General features: G+C 46.8%; 1 protein-coding gene across 1 annotated transcript; it reads left to right on the top strand.

The window, feature by feature from the left end:
• Positions 1-2,399: 2,399 nt before the first annotated feature.
• On the top strand, positions 2,400-12,095 carry ITM2A (integral membrane protein 2A). The gene is made up of 6 exons (XM_041396390.1): positions 2,400-2,555; positions 6,070-6,201; positions 6,415-6,603; positions 7,635-7,745; positions 8,834-8,984; positions 11,017-12,095. The coding sequence occupies exons 1-6, from the start codon at positions 2,472-2,474 to the stop codon at positions 11,103-11,105; spliced, it is 756 nt and encodes a 251-aa protein (XP_041252324.1). The 5' UTR covers positions 2,400-2,471; the 3' UTR covers positions 11,106-12,095.
• The last annotated feature ends 3,166 nt before the right edge of the window (positions 12,096-15,261 follow it).

Genomic DNA, 15,261 nt, shown 5'->3' with positions numbered 1-15,261 from the left:
CTCTTCCCTGCCAAGGTTATAAAGACAACCTCAGAATAAATGTCAGGAAATTAACCCCGGGGTATTTTAATAGTAAAGAAAAGCAGAAATGTTGCAGAATTCAAAAGAAGAAGTGATATGACTTCTTTAGATGGCCTGGGATTTCCAGGCCTAACTGCAATCAATATATGGCAAAAGTCTGAATGAAAACTGGGCCAGGACTAAGATGAAAATAGCATTTTAGGGGTGAAGTGGGGGAGTCACCCATGGGGTTCTCTAGTATTTATTCTGTCAAACAGCCTGATGATTTCTAGAAGGGAAAAAAATAAAATCTGAGTTTTCTTATGTCTTCCCAACCTCGTGTTCTACAAAACACACTCAGATTATTGTAGGAGGAGATGTGTGTGGAAGGAGTTGGTGCTGACTGAACTGAGAGTATCAGCTGTGTAAAACTGTTTGATGATGCTGGGATGACTTTCTCCCACATACTGCACACTTTAAATAAGTTTTGAACATGTTAAGATAAATTATTGTCACATACACTACAGAAATGCACATTAAAAAAAAAAAATCCACAACAAATCATACGAAAGTTCCAGTTTTGCAAATTGGAGTGCAAACAAATGTAAAAAAACTAAAACAAAAACAAACAAATCCCCCCCCCCCAAAAAAAAAAGAAAACAAAAAAAAAATCCTTCTATTCCTTACATTTATTCTTTAACCTTTTTTTTTTCTCTGAGCACAATATTTCCATGTGTGTCCACCCCTTTCAACAGAACATGGACAGTGAGGCAGCTGGGGTGTACAGATATCGGCCTTGATAAAAAACAGGAGGTCTATTTCTGTTCTATTCTAGTTTTATTTCTGCCTTCTTTTTCAAATGAAGGTGTTGGGTAATTGGAAGGTAAAGCCAATTTGTTTAAGCATGAAGGAATTACATTAGATTAAGATACCAAAAATTATTCACAGCACTTATCAACCGCCAGTTTGGAGAGTAGAGGTATTGCATTGGCCATACAGGAAACTTCCTAATCTGCCCTAAATCTGTGTTCCAGGGACTTTGAGAGTAGAGCTTGACTTATTCCCAACATGCTAAAGCTGGAAATATGAAAATTGATTTTTCACTGGTTTCTTGGTAAAATGAGGTTAAAGTGTTTTCTGTTACTAGACCAAGTCAGGCTAAATAAAACAGTTTGTTCCTCCCTGATTGAAGTCAAAGTCAAAACTCTTATGGACATGAAAGGCAGCAATATCAAACCTATGATCTTGAAAGGAAACACAGTGTATTCCATCTGTGGAATAACAGGAACATGCTTTGAATGCTGGAATACACACTGCATGTTGTTTACACTTAGAATAATTACTTATTGCAATATTTGCATAAGTGTTCAGCTCTGTTTAATTACAGCTGTCTGTGAGGGAGGGTTCCATGGTGTGGGCACCAGATTCAAACCAGATTTCTTTGTAGAGCTGTAAAGTCAAATTCTAGAGAGACGGACACAGATTTCCATCCATATGAAGGAGCAGATTGTTTCAGACAGTCTAATGCATGAAGTGTTTCATTCTCCCTTCTGAGGCACTTCTGGAGGGCTGTGCCCAGGTCTGGGTTTCTTGAGGACAAAAAAGACAAGGAGCTGCTGGAGAGGGCCCAGCAGAGGCCACAAAGATGAGGAGGGATCTGGAGCATCTTTCTGATGAGGAGAGACCGTGGGAGCTGGGCTTGGTTAGTCTGGAGAAGGGAAGACTGCGAGGGATCTCATCAATCCATACCCGAGGATGCTGCCAGGCTCTGCTCAGGGGTGCCAGCGACAGGACAAGGAGCAACAGCTATCAACTAAACCACAAGAAGTTCCACCTCAACATGAGGAAGAAATTCTTTCCATGGCAGGGGCAGGGCAAACGTGCCCAGGGAGCCCCAGGAGCGGCTGAGGGAGCTGAGGGGGCTCAGCCTGGAGAAAAGGAGGCTCAGGGGAGATTTTCTGGCTCTGCACAACTCCCTGCCAGGAGTGGACAGTCGGGGGGTCGGGCTGTGCTCCCAGGAACAGGGACAGGAGAGGGAAGGGCCTCAGGCTGGGCCAGGGGAGGTTCAGGGTGGAGAGCAGCAGGAATTTCTCCATGGAAAGGGCGGTCATGCCTTGGAAGGGGCTGCCCAGGGAAGTGGTGGATTCCTCATCCCTGGGGGGATCCAAGGAAGGACTGGAGGTGGCACTCAGTGCTCTGGGCTGGAGACAAGGTGGGGATCGGTCACAGGCTGGACTCGATGGTCTCGGAAGCCTTTCCCAGCCTCCCTAATCCCGACTCTCCATGCCCGGACCCGTTCCCAGCGCCTGAGGCGAGCTGCGGGGGAATGGAGCCGTGTGAGGGCGCGGCCGACAGGGGGCGCTCCCGGTGGTGCCCGCGGGCGGGGCTGGGGGCGTGGCCACCGCAGACCCCGCCCCGCCCTCCGCGCTGTCCCCGCTGCCGCTCCGGGACGCGGCAGCAGCGCTGGCGCCATGGTGAAGATCGCCTTCAACTCGCCCTTCGCCCTCAAGGATGAGCCCAAAAAGGAGGCGGCCGAGGCGCTTGTGGCCGACAAGGTGCGGGCACAGGGGTGTCCCGGCCGGCGGCGGCGGCGGGAGGAGCGGGGCGGTGTGAGGGGGGGCGCGAGGAGACGGAGCCGCCGCCATTTTCTCGCGGCCGGGGGAGGCGGCGGCGGCCGCGGGGCTCTCGCTCGTGTGGCGGCCGCCCCGCCGCGCTCTGCCCGGGGCTGAGGGACCGACTCCCCTCAGCCTCGAGAGCCCGCGGGGCTCTGGTGCCGCGGTGCTGTCCCGCTCGGCCGCCCTGTCGCGGTGCGATGTCCCGTGACACCCCCGGGCCAGCGCCGGCACCGGGTGTTTATGTCGAGCTGGGCCCGCGCCAGCGCCGCGTTTCCTGACGGCGCTTTAAAGCTCCCAGCTCGGCCCTGGGCCGGCCGGGGAAGCGCGGGGAGAGCCCCCCCGGCCGGCGCCTCCCGGGCAAACAAAGCGGGCTGAGGCTCGTCCTCTGCTCCCGGCGGCGCTCGGAGCCTCCCGGCAGCTGCGGTGAGGCGTCGGTGTCGCACTTAAATTAAGAAACCTGCCATAAAGGGTTTTAAATAGAAACCCAGGCGAGCACCCTGTGGTTGGCTTTTCCTTCCCAGCGAGCTGCGCGTCGCTGGCTTGAGTGGAACTTTCCCAATTTGTGGGAAATTTGTTTTGAAGGTGTCCTGCGTTTTTAGGGAGATGGAGAAGCTCAGCCTGTAGGCAAATACTTTAGTGGTTCTGGACAGGGAAGATGGCATGAGTTTATTTGTAATAGGAGAGTAAGAAAATTTTAAAAACAACAAAATTGTGGAGTTGGACTGTAGTTCTATTTTTTCTTTTTTTCTTCCCTTCTTCTAAGCTGTAATCAGGAAAGCAGCTTCCCTACCAGCCTACACAGCCTCACCTGAAATAGCCTTCCTGTGGAAGGAGAAGGGATGCAGAGTGATTCTCTTGCTCAGTGCACTCTTCTGAGCTGTCAGTTTCATGTGTGCGCATTTAATACAGTAGCACTCAATTACAGGATCAAAAGGAGAGAAAGTGGGAAAACAAGGTAGATAAAGTATTTAAAATTTGAAGATGTCATTAGCTTGGCCAGTTTCTTGAGGACAAACTCCTCAGCTCTTCCTGAGGCTTATACATATATTTACTAGCCCTGTACTGTGAAGATTCTGACTGGAATAGTTCTGATAAACACACCCCTTTTTTCTGTTCTCATGAGAGCTGCTCCTCTCAATTTGGAATATTCTGTGTGTTTGCACACACGTACGTGGGATTTTAACAACTCTTCACTCTGACTTCAGGGCTTGGAGTTGCATATAAACATCAAGTTCATAATTTTACTCCAAGACAAACTTGTTGGAGTGGTTGTTAATGTCTTCTTTAGCTGGAATATTTGTGCAGAGCAAACAAGCTTAAAGGTTAATGTTGGCTGAAACAGCACAATAAAAGTCCCCTGGAGTATCTGCAGAAAACCCTTGAGCTTGCAGAATATTCTCCCTGCAGGTTCTTTGGGGCTGTCAGCAGTGTTAAAACAAGTGATTTTTCTCCTTGTCTCTTATCCCTCGTTTGCTTTGCTTGTTACAGCTTAGAGCTGCATTTTCTTTGTAGGTTTTTGACGACTTTTACCTGTTACTTTTGTGCAGAGGTTTTGTAACCTGCTCGAGCAAAATCTTGCTATTGTCTTCTCTTAGCAACTCTGTCAACTCTTCTCTCTCAGGTTCAGCTGCCCACATTGCTGCTTAATATGCTCAAGTACCTTTGCTTTGTTTGAAATAGGTGTAGTGCAAGTGTAGCTAATTAGATGTCGACATCAGCCCTGCGCTGGGATGGCTGCAGTGCCAAAACTGGTGCAGACAGGTGTGTTCAAGTAGGGACAGGCTGGATGAGTAAGGTGCTCCAAGGTGGAGGTGAGGGTGGGAGAACGTGGAGAGAACAGAATTAATCTCCATCTTACAGCTGCTTAACCCTGAAAAGAGATTTTCACACAGTGCCACAGAAATGTGGCATCGTTCTGACTTGAAACCAGGGTTTGGCTTCGGTTTTGTAGTTGGTTTCTTTTTTAACAAATGCTTCACATGCCAATTGTAGCAGCTTGTGTCCTGCTGAACCAACATTTTTGTGTTTGGAGGATGCGCGAGCGGAATGTGGGAGTATTGACTTTCACAAAACAGCTTGGGGTTTGTTTCAGCGCTTGCATAACTGATGGCTTTGACTTTTATGCTGCTGCATCTTGCTGAGCATGGAAATATTGCAGCCCTGGTGATAATGCTGGCGCTTGTTGGGAGCACAGGTCACTAAATGTGTTGTGTTCTGCAGGACCCAAATTAAGAAAGGCCGTGGAAGCTGCTGTGCCCAGCCCAGCCACTGATTCTGGGAACACCTCAAAGGAAAAGATCTTTTACTGTGAAATCCGATTTTCTTCCTTCCTGGCTGGGACAAAGAGCAGATCTTGAAAGCAAGCTATTAAATCCTGGAGTCAGGAATCATTAAAGGGACATTCTTGACCAAATATAGGGGTTATCTAAACATTTTGGGTTTGGTGGTTGTTTTTATATTTTGTTTTTTCCTTTTAAAGACTCAAGCCCAGTGTGTGTGATTCCAGGAGGGAATGTCTCTTCTGATTGTTTTTATTTGACAGCACTTTTGCTGTTCTCTTCGCTTGGCTTGCAGCTGGAAGTCTGGGAAGGTCCTGCAGGAACTCTGGAAGGTTAAATTTTCCTTTAGACACCACCTCTGCCTTTGCAGTGAGGATTGCACAACTCACCAGCACTGGAGAGTAGTTTCCTTTGGGTGCAGTCATCTTTGTTTGAGAGAACATTGGGTGGGGGAAAACAAGCTGCTGAGCTACAGGGAGAAGTTTCAGGCTGTTAGAAACAAAACTTCCTGAGATTTGGGTAGGAGAAAAGTTATTTTGGGGCCGCAAGGTAGGATATGCCACAGGGACTTATTTTTATTTGGCATAATTGGAAGCTGTGTTTAAGCTGATGAGTCGTTTTCTTTTATAATGGACTTTGCTTGTGCATATTAAAAGTTCCAAAACCTGGTGACTCGTGGCAGTTGTCTGTTCCCCAGCCAAGAGACAAAGTTGCATCTTGGCTTCTTCTGTTAATCCAGCTTTGGGAGGAAAAGTGATGTTAATGCATGTGATAGCAAGAGGAGGAGGAGGGGAAGAGGCTTTTGGGAAGAGGCCTGAAGACACTGTGTGCCTTTAATGACCTTGATGTACAAATCCTGCTTTTTGTACTACAGTGTGGCTGCAGCACAGGATCTTTTGTTGCAGTTGTTTAAGTTTTGTGCATCTCAGTTTCTGGACAAAGGTTTGTCTAGAAAACATCCTCTAACTCAGAAAATACTCTTGGTGCTGTTTGAAAACTGATCTTAATCTGATGCAATAACATTTTATGTGAGTGTTTTATTTTATGATGCTGACTTGTAATTCCCACACCTAGAAGAAATAGGAGACAGTGGATCAAAGTGAAACAGTTGATAACAACTTTCTTTAAATTTGGAGCAGCTGCCCTTTCTCAGTTCTCCCCTTCTTTATTTAAAGGACCCAGAAGTTGCCACACACAGGGCTGAAAACTCATCTGGAAGATGTCTCTTGACTCTGCTGGGCCTGGCGTTCATCTTGGCAGGGGTTGTTGTGGGTGGAGCCTGCATCTACAAGTACTTCATGCCAAAGGTAATCCGAGAGTTCTTTTTTATTTAAACGGCATCGGTTAAAAAAAGTATAAATGGATTATCACTAGACTGGAAAGAGGAGGGGGAAATAAAGATTATGAGGACACGCCGAGCGTGTGTCCTTTGGCTGTGACGGAGCCGTGCTTGGTCTCAGCAGACAGCAGCGCGGTGTTAAAGCTGCTTTGTGCATTCCCTGCCCTTGCTCGTGTCCCAGCACAAGGTGTACCGCGGGGAGATGTGCTACTTTGAGAACGAGGGCCGGGAGCGCGCGGCGGAGCCGTACTTCCTGCCCATCGCCGAGGAGGCCGACATCCGCGAGGACGACAACATCGCCATCATCGACGTGCCCGTGCCCAAGTTCTCCGACAGCGACCCCGCCGCCATCGTGCACGACTTCGACAGGGTCAGTGCCGGGGGCACCGAGCTCCGGGGCTGGCTCCGGGGCTGGGAAGCTCGCTGCCAGCACAGGCTGCTCCTTGGGTTTAAGCGTGGCAGAGCTCACCCTGTGAACTCTGCAACAGAGGGATTAACTCTGCACTGGTGGTGCAGTCACTGTGGGTAGGAGCTCTGAGTTGTTTCCCAGAAAAATGCATTTCCGTGCTGTGCAGCTCCGTTGTTGGCCATGGGATATCTGAAAGTGCCACTTGCTGTTGGATAAAGAATGCCATGTAAATGGAGAACATCATAAATGCGAGTTAAGGGACTGAGGACTCAGCACAACGTCACAGCAAAATGTAAAATTGCAAACAGGTGTCAGCCTTGGAGAAGGGCATTGAAAAATCACTTCAAGCAGCTGAAACCTAGAACCTGACAGTGCTGTGGCAGTTGCATGGAGTTTCTGCAAGGCAAAGAGGAGAGGGTGGCTTTCATTTGACTTTTTTATCAAAGTTGTGTTGATAGTGTTAACATTATCCTCAGTCAGCTGTAAAAGCTCTTGGAGGTTGGTTGTAAATCCAGCCTTGGCAATGCAGATAGAATAAACAGATAATTCTAGTTGCTGCAGTTCTTGTGCTTAGTGGCAATGTTGACGAGATTTTTGTAGGGACTAACACTTTTCCTGAAGAAGTACTTAAAGGGAATCATTGTTTATCAGCAGCTGGATACCTTTTGTTTGCACTGTGCTTAATTAGACCTTTTCAGTTATGAGATCATACTCCCAAATACTTCCTCTGTGTTAGTACAACCTGTACTCCTTTACAATTATGGCAGAAGCTGCTTTTATATTCAGCTTTCTCTTAGCTAGGAAAGTTTTTTAAACTATTGCTGTTTGCCAAAGTGGTAACAGTTCAGTTCTTACACTGGGCAGTTCCTGAATGCATCACTGTTCTAATAGCTGTGAGTGATCTCCAGCTTTTTAGGTTGCCTTGCTCCTGGTGGAATTGTGTTCTCCTAATCAAAGGCCCCTGACTAATTAAAAACTTGTTTTTAAAACAGCTTTTGACAGCGTATCTCGACCTGCAGCTGGGGAACTGCTACGTGATCCCGCTGAACACTTCCATAGTCATGCCTCCAAGGAATCTGATGGATCTCTTCGCCAAGCTGGCGGTATGTGGGAGCTTTGCTGCTGGGTTCTGCTGACAGACTGCCTTTGCAGAGTGCTGGCTGCTGCTCCTGAACTCCAGGCCCTTGCTAGAACAGTCCTCCCTCCATCAAAGTCCATAATCCCCCGGCTCAGTCACTGCACTGAAGTTAAGGCCAGCTGTCAGTGTATATTATGTTGAGTAGATTCATGCCTAATGCTCTTATTAATACCTGGCTTTATGAGAGCTGAAAGCAACCAGCAGATAAGGTTAAATTTAGCTGTTAGAAAGGAATTTGATAAAGCTCCAAATATGATTGAAAGCCTAAACCTGAGAGTTACTCCCGGCAAGCTCGCTCACCCCGTGAGGCTTTTGCTGAAAAGAACAATGTGAACTTGTTCCCCAGTTGTTGGCACTGCAGTTATGAGATCACCACAAGCATTTGACTCTTCAGTGACTAAAACTGGTGCTTTTCCAAGATGATTTATGGGTCAAGTTGATAGAGCTGGCTGCTGCCTCCCAGTTAAATGCAATACTTGGCTATCATGCATCAAATGGACTTCAAAAAAAAAAAAACAATTGGCTCTCTTACACCTGATTCTAGAGGCCACTGGTCTAGTTTTGCTTGTTGCATTCTTTTTTATAGCTCCATGAAGACAAGTTTTAAGTGTATGTCCCTGCTCCTGTTTTTAGGAGTTGAGGAGGTAGGAAGCTGTTTCAGTAGTGCTGGGAGCATCTGGTGAAGCCTTTTGTGGATAGCCTTGCATTTTTTATATCAGAATTACATTACCTCAAACCTGGAGTCTTTCACAATATTTTGTTTCTCTTTTAGCTGCAAACTTTGTGTACAGATAAGCCTGACCAGGTTCTATTTACATTTGCCTCACATGAGGCTTGCAGAGTTGAGGTTAATTGTGCTTTGTTTGAATGTAACTGCAGCTGTTGGAAATGGCCTCTGTCAGTTTTTAACTTCCCTGGTATGAGGCTGGTTGAGCTCAGTGTATCTTGGTGTTAAAACTCTGCTGCTTGAATCCCTTCCCAAGCAGAGAGTGAAATGTAGTGGTTTGTGCCTTGTTAGCAGCAGTGTGTACCTTCAGGCTTTGTCTCTTGCAGACTGGCTCTTACCTGCCCCAGACGTACCTGGTGCGCGAGGAGATGGTGGTCACAGAGGAGATCGATAACGTGTCTGACCTGGGCATCTTCATCTACCAGCTCTGTGTGGGGAAAGAGACCTTCCGGCTGCAGCGCAGGGACCAAGTCACGGGTAAGTTCCCCTCAGGAGAAAGCAAGTGTATTGTTCAACTAGGGAAGGGATAAATGCTTAAACCCGGGGAGTTTTTAATCTGGGGAACCTGAGTGTTCAGCAGAAGCTGAGGCTACTCCTGGCCCTGCTGGGTATTTCCCGTCCCTTCTTGTCTGAATGTGAACTGTCTTTTGAACATGCTGAGAAAGTTTCAGTTACACAATTACAGGTTACATGCCCAAACCAAATTTAAGTCTGTTTCTGTTCTAATTTTTGGTTGAAATTATAAGTTAGTTTGACCCTAAAATTCATATAATTCATCAGGTAATGCCAGTCTCTGTAGGCACAGCTTATTCTGTCCTTGTCCTATCTGAAACTGGGTTACAGGAGCACCAAATAAAAATCGTTTTTTCTGCTTTACTTGCTCTGAAAAAAAAGTAATTGAACAGTGAGCTCCGGACATCCCAGACTTCCTCTCTGAAAGAGGAAGAACACTCCAGAGGAACTGCTGAGCTCTGGTTCTGTATTGCCTGTGTGCTCCTGCCACCCCCTGCCAGGGACTAAGCTGAGGTGTCTGCTCTAACTACTGGGACAAGGCCTGGGGGGCAGAAATCTGACGTTATGAATTTTGTTTCAGTGTAGCTTAAAGCATTTCATATTTGCTGCTCCCACCAAACACAGTGAGCTAACCCTTCGTCAGTTAGAGCCTTTCAGAATGCAAATGTTTGGTTTGTCAGGACTCTGTGCTCTGGTTTGGCTGCCAAGCTCTTAGGCAAGAGTTTCCTCAGCCCAGTTGCAGCATCAGGAGCCACATCTGCTGCTTGCTGCAGACAACATCCTGTTGTGGATGGGAGCAAGGCTCCCTCTGTGGGAGCAGCAGAGGGGTTCTGTGCAGGGCACATGGAGGAACACTAAACACCCTGCCCTCATGGGAGGCAGAGGCGTGTGACTGTGCTGCTGTGAGAATGATTTTGGGAACAAGGCTAAATTGACAGCTGCTGAGTCTATAGACAGCCCTGTGAAGAGTGTTTATGATGTTCCCTGAAATCATCCTGCTCTAACATGTTGTTGACATCTTTGCTGCAGAGTAAAAGATTCCTGCAGAGAACAGGAGCAAAAGGATTCTGGTAAATGGAAAACGTTTCCTGGTACAGCTGCTGTGCTGTAACTCTCCTTGTTTTCCTGTGGAGGGGAGAGGGTGGGAAATCTGATCCAACTGAGGAGAAAATTGTTCAGGGGCAAGTCTTGCCTTGCCTTTCTCATCTCATTTGTAGCACACAGTGTACGAGCTGTGTCACAGAAATGAGACTGCAATGGATGAACTCCTGGAACTTCTCTGAAAAAGTCTTTTCATTTATTCTCACTTAGCTAGTGCTGCCTGGCTCTCAGCTTTTGTGGAGTTTGTGTGTTCTTCACTTAGATCAAACTGAGACCTCGGGTGCTGTGTCAGTTCCCTGGAGTTGTAACTTGGAGGCATGGGAGAAACCCAGGTCAGGCTGTTAAGTGGGCTCTGGAAACTTAACCTCCATCCTGATGCCTTGGAATTGAGGGACAGCCTGGATTTTAGGTGTTTATAAACCAAAGCAGTGCTCTGCTGGGGTTGGGTTAAGAGCTGGTACTTCTCTTGCTTCATCTGAACAATTATCTGCTTATTAAACAAACTAAATCCTTCTGAATTACTGCAAATGGAACTGATTGAGGAGAGCAGCTCTTTGATGGCAGGACTGCTGTGTTCCTGTCTCTTACTGAGCCACTACTGATACAGGTAAACTGCCTGGGTCAGACCCAGTGCTGGCATGTCCCAAAATAGAAAAAAAATCACTGTAATAGTGTTAGGAAGAACAAGAGTGAGGTAAATCCTCCTGAGGTGAAGTGCTCTGCAAATGCACACTGGGTGAGGGATTTGGGATGCAAAACAACCCCAGAGCAGGCCCTGATGGCAGATCCTGGCTGGAGAAACTCCGTGCACTGAATGGTTTTGTCTTGCAGTGTTGGAAGGCTGGCAGTGCTCTGTGGTCCCTTCACTCAGCCTCCTGTCCTCTCTCGTCCCCAGGTGTGCAGAAACGGGCAGCGGAGAACTGTCACTCAATCAGACACTTTGAAAACTCTTTCGTGGTTGAGACAAAGATCTGTCAGCAGTGAAAGGTGACAGATGGGAGGTGACCAGGTCACACCTTCTCGGAGAAGTCAGCGTCAGACATCGACTTCTGCAATGAAACCGTGCAGTGATAATCAAAAGCCTTATGCATTTTCTGTGTATTGCTTGTATTTCAGAAGACAAAGTCACCATTTCAGCTTTTGTTGATCCTTGGTATAACTTTTTAGTTGTCTCATGTAAAACTTAAATTTGAGTAAGGTTTTTTTAGAAGGCTAATATCAGTTTATCTGTTGAATGTGTTTGATTTAGTGTAATCTGGGAATGGCAGAAAAATATATATATATAAAAATGTTAACCAGTTCCTTGGCTGGAACCAGTTATGTTCACCTTAACTTTCACAGAATGATTAATATTAATAATCTGTGGTTTGCACATCTTGTGTAGTTCTGTAGAATAGCTCTGCACTCCGTATCCTGGCTCAAAAACCTTCCTGATCTGGCTCATTAAAGGTTTATTTTAACGACCATGTGTGCAGCATGTAAAATCCAAGCTCAGTGATCAGAAACCTTTAACACTACCCTGTTTCTTTTTGTGCAATTACTGTATTGAATTCGTATGTATATTTGGAACCTTCCCTGAGCTTATGTTGAGTTCTTCTCCCTTAGTTTGGTTTTGTGGCATTTAGTTGTTAGATTCTGATAGAGTTGCTCTTAAAGCTTGTCAGTATTTTTGTTTATGACTTGGTTTATCCTGTAACTTCCTATTTCCAGGGTCTGTTCTGGTATAGCTCACTTGTGAACGTGACTGTAGTTGTAAACTTAAACTACTTGGGCTTATATAAAACTTTTTAGATCAACTTTTTATGAGCAAGTAGCATTACTGCTGCAGTCAAAGCATTGTTCCCTTTTTTTGGAAAGCTGCAGTCTAAAAAGAATGAAGAGTTAGTGTCCTGCAGTTGATAAACTTGAGAGTTTTATTAAGGGACTTTATATTGGCATAAATTCTGCAACCCTATAATAAATGTTTCTCTAAAACTTTGGTGTTTGTGTTGTGTTTGGTGCTCAGAGGTGAGGGGGTGATGCTGTGGTTCTGGGGCAGGGTGTATTGCTCTTCTCTTACCCCTCTTAATTCTTTTTGAGCTTGTGAAGCTGAATTTCTTCTGCTGCTGCTGTGGAAATGCTTTGTGGTGCCCGAGAAGCTCGAGGAACAGAGGGAAGAGCACACAGCTCTCTCCAAACAGGATCCCCAGGGGCAGCTCTGGGAGTGTTCACTGCAAGGACAGGGTGTATTTACAATTCATTTGAATATTGCTGGTGATGAGGCTGTGATTGAAGGTTTGCTTGTCCCAGAGTGTTCCTGGGTGTTAATGAGGGGCTGTGCAGAGGTTAATGAACCCTCAGCTCTGACCCTGAGCTTTGCTGGAAGCTCAGGCAGGAGAGTCCTGCCCTGGAAGTGCTGGGGCTCAGAGCTAAAGTGTTGCTGAACCCTTGTGGCTTTCCTGGAAAGTGCCTGGGATTGTGCAGCTGGAAGGAAAAGAGGATTCCTGCACAGAGAATGGGGGAGGGAGACGTGTCTGTAGGAGGTGCTGCTCTGTCATGCTTGCAGGAGAAAGGAGAACACAGGAATTTTAGCACAGAAACTAAGACAGCTCTTCCCCAAAGATGTGTCCCAAAACCAGAGCTTTGGCTCTAAAATAGGGTGTGTAGGAGAGTTTCAGTGAACTGAAGTATGTAGTGAAATAAAATGCTGTAGAAAGCTCAAATTCCTGTCACTGTGAGCCAGGTTCCCTTCACTCTCAGGTGTTTCTGGGAGAAGCAGCTGCTTTGGGAAGTTTTAACTCCAGGTTTGTGTCCGTGGACAGAGGGGGATTTCCTGCTCCTCTGGATTGGCTGCAGGGATAACCAGGATGGGTTCTTTTAAAGCCTTCAGTGGAAGGACTTGGACATGTGTGGTTTGTAGAGAGGAAGAAGCACCTGCTTGTAGCACTGAGGTCTGATTTTTATGGAAAATAAAACCCAGGAATTGTTCTTTCCCCAGCTCAGAATGTTCCTGCAGTGGATGCACCTCCAGGCAGGAATACTGGACCTGCTTCCACATGGGCTGGAACACTTTTCTGTGCCTTTGGAACAAAGTGAAGGCAATTCTTTAAGATGTTTTTGGATGTTCCAGGCAGGGAGCCAGGGACAGGAGGAACAGATTGTTCTCACCTGCTCTCAGGTGAGCTGGGTTTGGTCCCACGTGTGCTCTGCTGGCCTTGTGATCTATCCCTAAGTGTTTTAGGTTGCAGCTGGGTGTCCGAGCCAAAATACTGGAATTTGAAGGTTTTCCTGGGATCTTCTAATGCTGTGTTTGGCTTTGAGCAGCTCCTGTATTCAGCTGGGCTATAGAAGCAGGAAGGAGCATGAGTTGGAGGAGTCCTTTGCACCAGTAGATGGCACAGGCAGCAAACACTTGGGTGTAAACTGTGTGTGACTGGTAAAAACTTGCTGTGTTCACCCAACACGGTTTTTCAGCTATTTTACTAAAAAAACCCTAAAAATGTTTGATCAAATCTTCATCCAGCTGGTGCTCAGTGTCTTTGCTTCGTTTTTATCTATAGTAAGGAACATTTTAATACTAGAACTAACCTGTGCAAAACCCTGTTAATATCTGAGTAGAACTGTACTACAGACATGGGTGTGGGGACTGAGAGGGTGACTCTGCCAGGATGCAAATGTAATCTCAATTACTGTAAGAACTTCATTTACATCTGTGTTTACTGCAAAAGCATCCTGTGGGCACGGGACAATCAGCAAGATCTCTGCAGGGACTTTGGGCAGCTTCCTTGGGGGAGCTGGCAGGTTCATTTTCTGACTAAATAAATTCAAAATTAGATATAAATTTTAAATACCTTTTTCAATGTAAAGCTGGCAATGCAGCGCTTTGGATATTTCCTCTTCCAGCATTACATGTGAGTTATTTTGGGGTTTTTTTTTTTAATCAGAAAAACATGAGAGAAACAATTATGAAGAACACAGTTGATTTTGGTTCTCAGAGGAGATGCTGTTGCCCTTTGCAGAGCCTGCTGAGTGTGACTGCTGATGTGTGGGTGGCTGTGGTGACAGACTCTTCCATTACAGTATGTAATGGTCTAAATTAGAGCTTCATTCTCCTCCAGGCTTACTGTTCATAAAAATCTATAAAAATTGAACTTCTTTGCACATATAAATATCTTGAGATGAAGATCTGGGGAAAAAAAAAATAGGGATAGTGTGGAGACACCCTGAGGCCTCAGGCTGGCATGAAAAGAAGCTTTAGGACCTCAGACTTGATAAACTGCTTGTCTAAGCCTGGCTTTTCTGGCAATAAGCTCAGCTCTGTGCAGGGCCTGCTGCAGAGCAGCTGTGCTGGATGTGGCACTGAGAGACTGTCACCTCCCAGCCCCAGCAGCACTGCCAGGGTCTGTGCAGGGCTGGGGGACAAAGAGCCTGCTGGGACTCTGGGCTGGCTCCTCTGGACTTTGTTAGTTCTTGGAAAACTCCCCAAAATCTGGCTGTGCTCAGCAGAGTCTGGGGTGAGCCATGGCTGAAATCTCAGCACTGAGCACCCTGGACCTGAAGAGGAACCGTGTCCCAGAATCCCGGGATGTTTGCGTTGGAAGGGACCTTAAAACTCATCCATTCCATCCCCTGCCATGGGTAGGGACTCCTTCCACTATCCCAGGTTGCTCCAAGCACCATCCAGCCTGGCCTTGGGCACTTCCAGGGATCCAGGGGCAGCCACAGCTTCTCTGGGCACCCTGTGCCAGGGGAGAATTTCTTCTGTATATCCAAATTTCCCATCTTTCATTGTGAACCCAATCCCCCTTGTCCTGTCACTGTACTTCCTGATGAACATTCCCTCTCCAGCTTCTTTGTAGTCCCTTCAGACACTGAAAGGTCTCTTCTTCCAGAACCTTCTCCAGGCAGAACGTCCCCATCTCTCCCAGCCTGTCTGCACAGGGGAGGTGCTGCAGCCCCTTAACAGCTTGGCCTCCTCTGGGCTCATTCCAACATCTCCATGTCCTTCTGATGTTGGGGACACCAGCACTGGACACAGCACTGCCGGTGGGATCACAGCAGACCTGTGTAGGACCAGATAAGTGGGGTGCAGCCCCCAAAACCTCCACTTTGTGGTTGAATCACCCCCCTGGGAGGGCTGAGCTCGAGGTCAGGCTTGGAA

Source organism: Onychostruthus taczanowskii, unplaced genomic scaffold (assembly GCF_017590055.1).
Source record: "Onychostruthus taczanowskii isolate IOZ18803 unplaced genomic scaffold, ASM1759005v1 scaffold13, whole genome shotgun sequence".
NCBI lineage: Eukaryota > Metazoa > Chordata > Aves > Passeriformes > Passeridae > Onychostruthus > Onychostruthus taczanowskii.
Note: the sequence above shows the minus strand (reverse complement) of the source record. Positions and strands in the feature narration are given on the sequence as shown.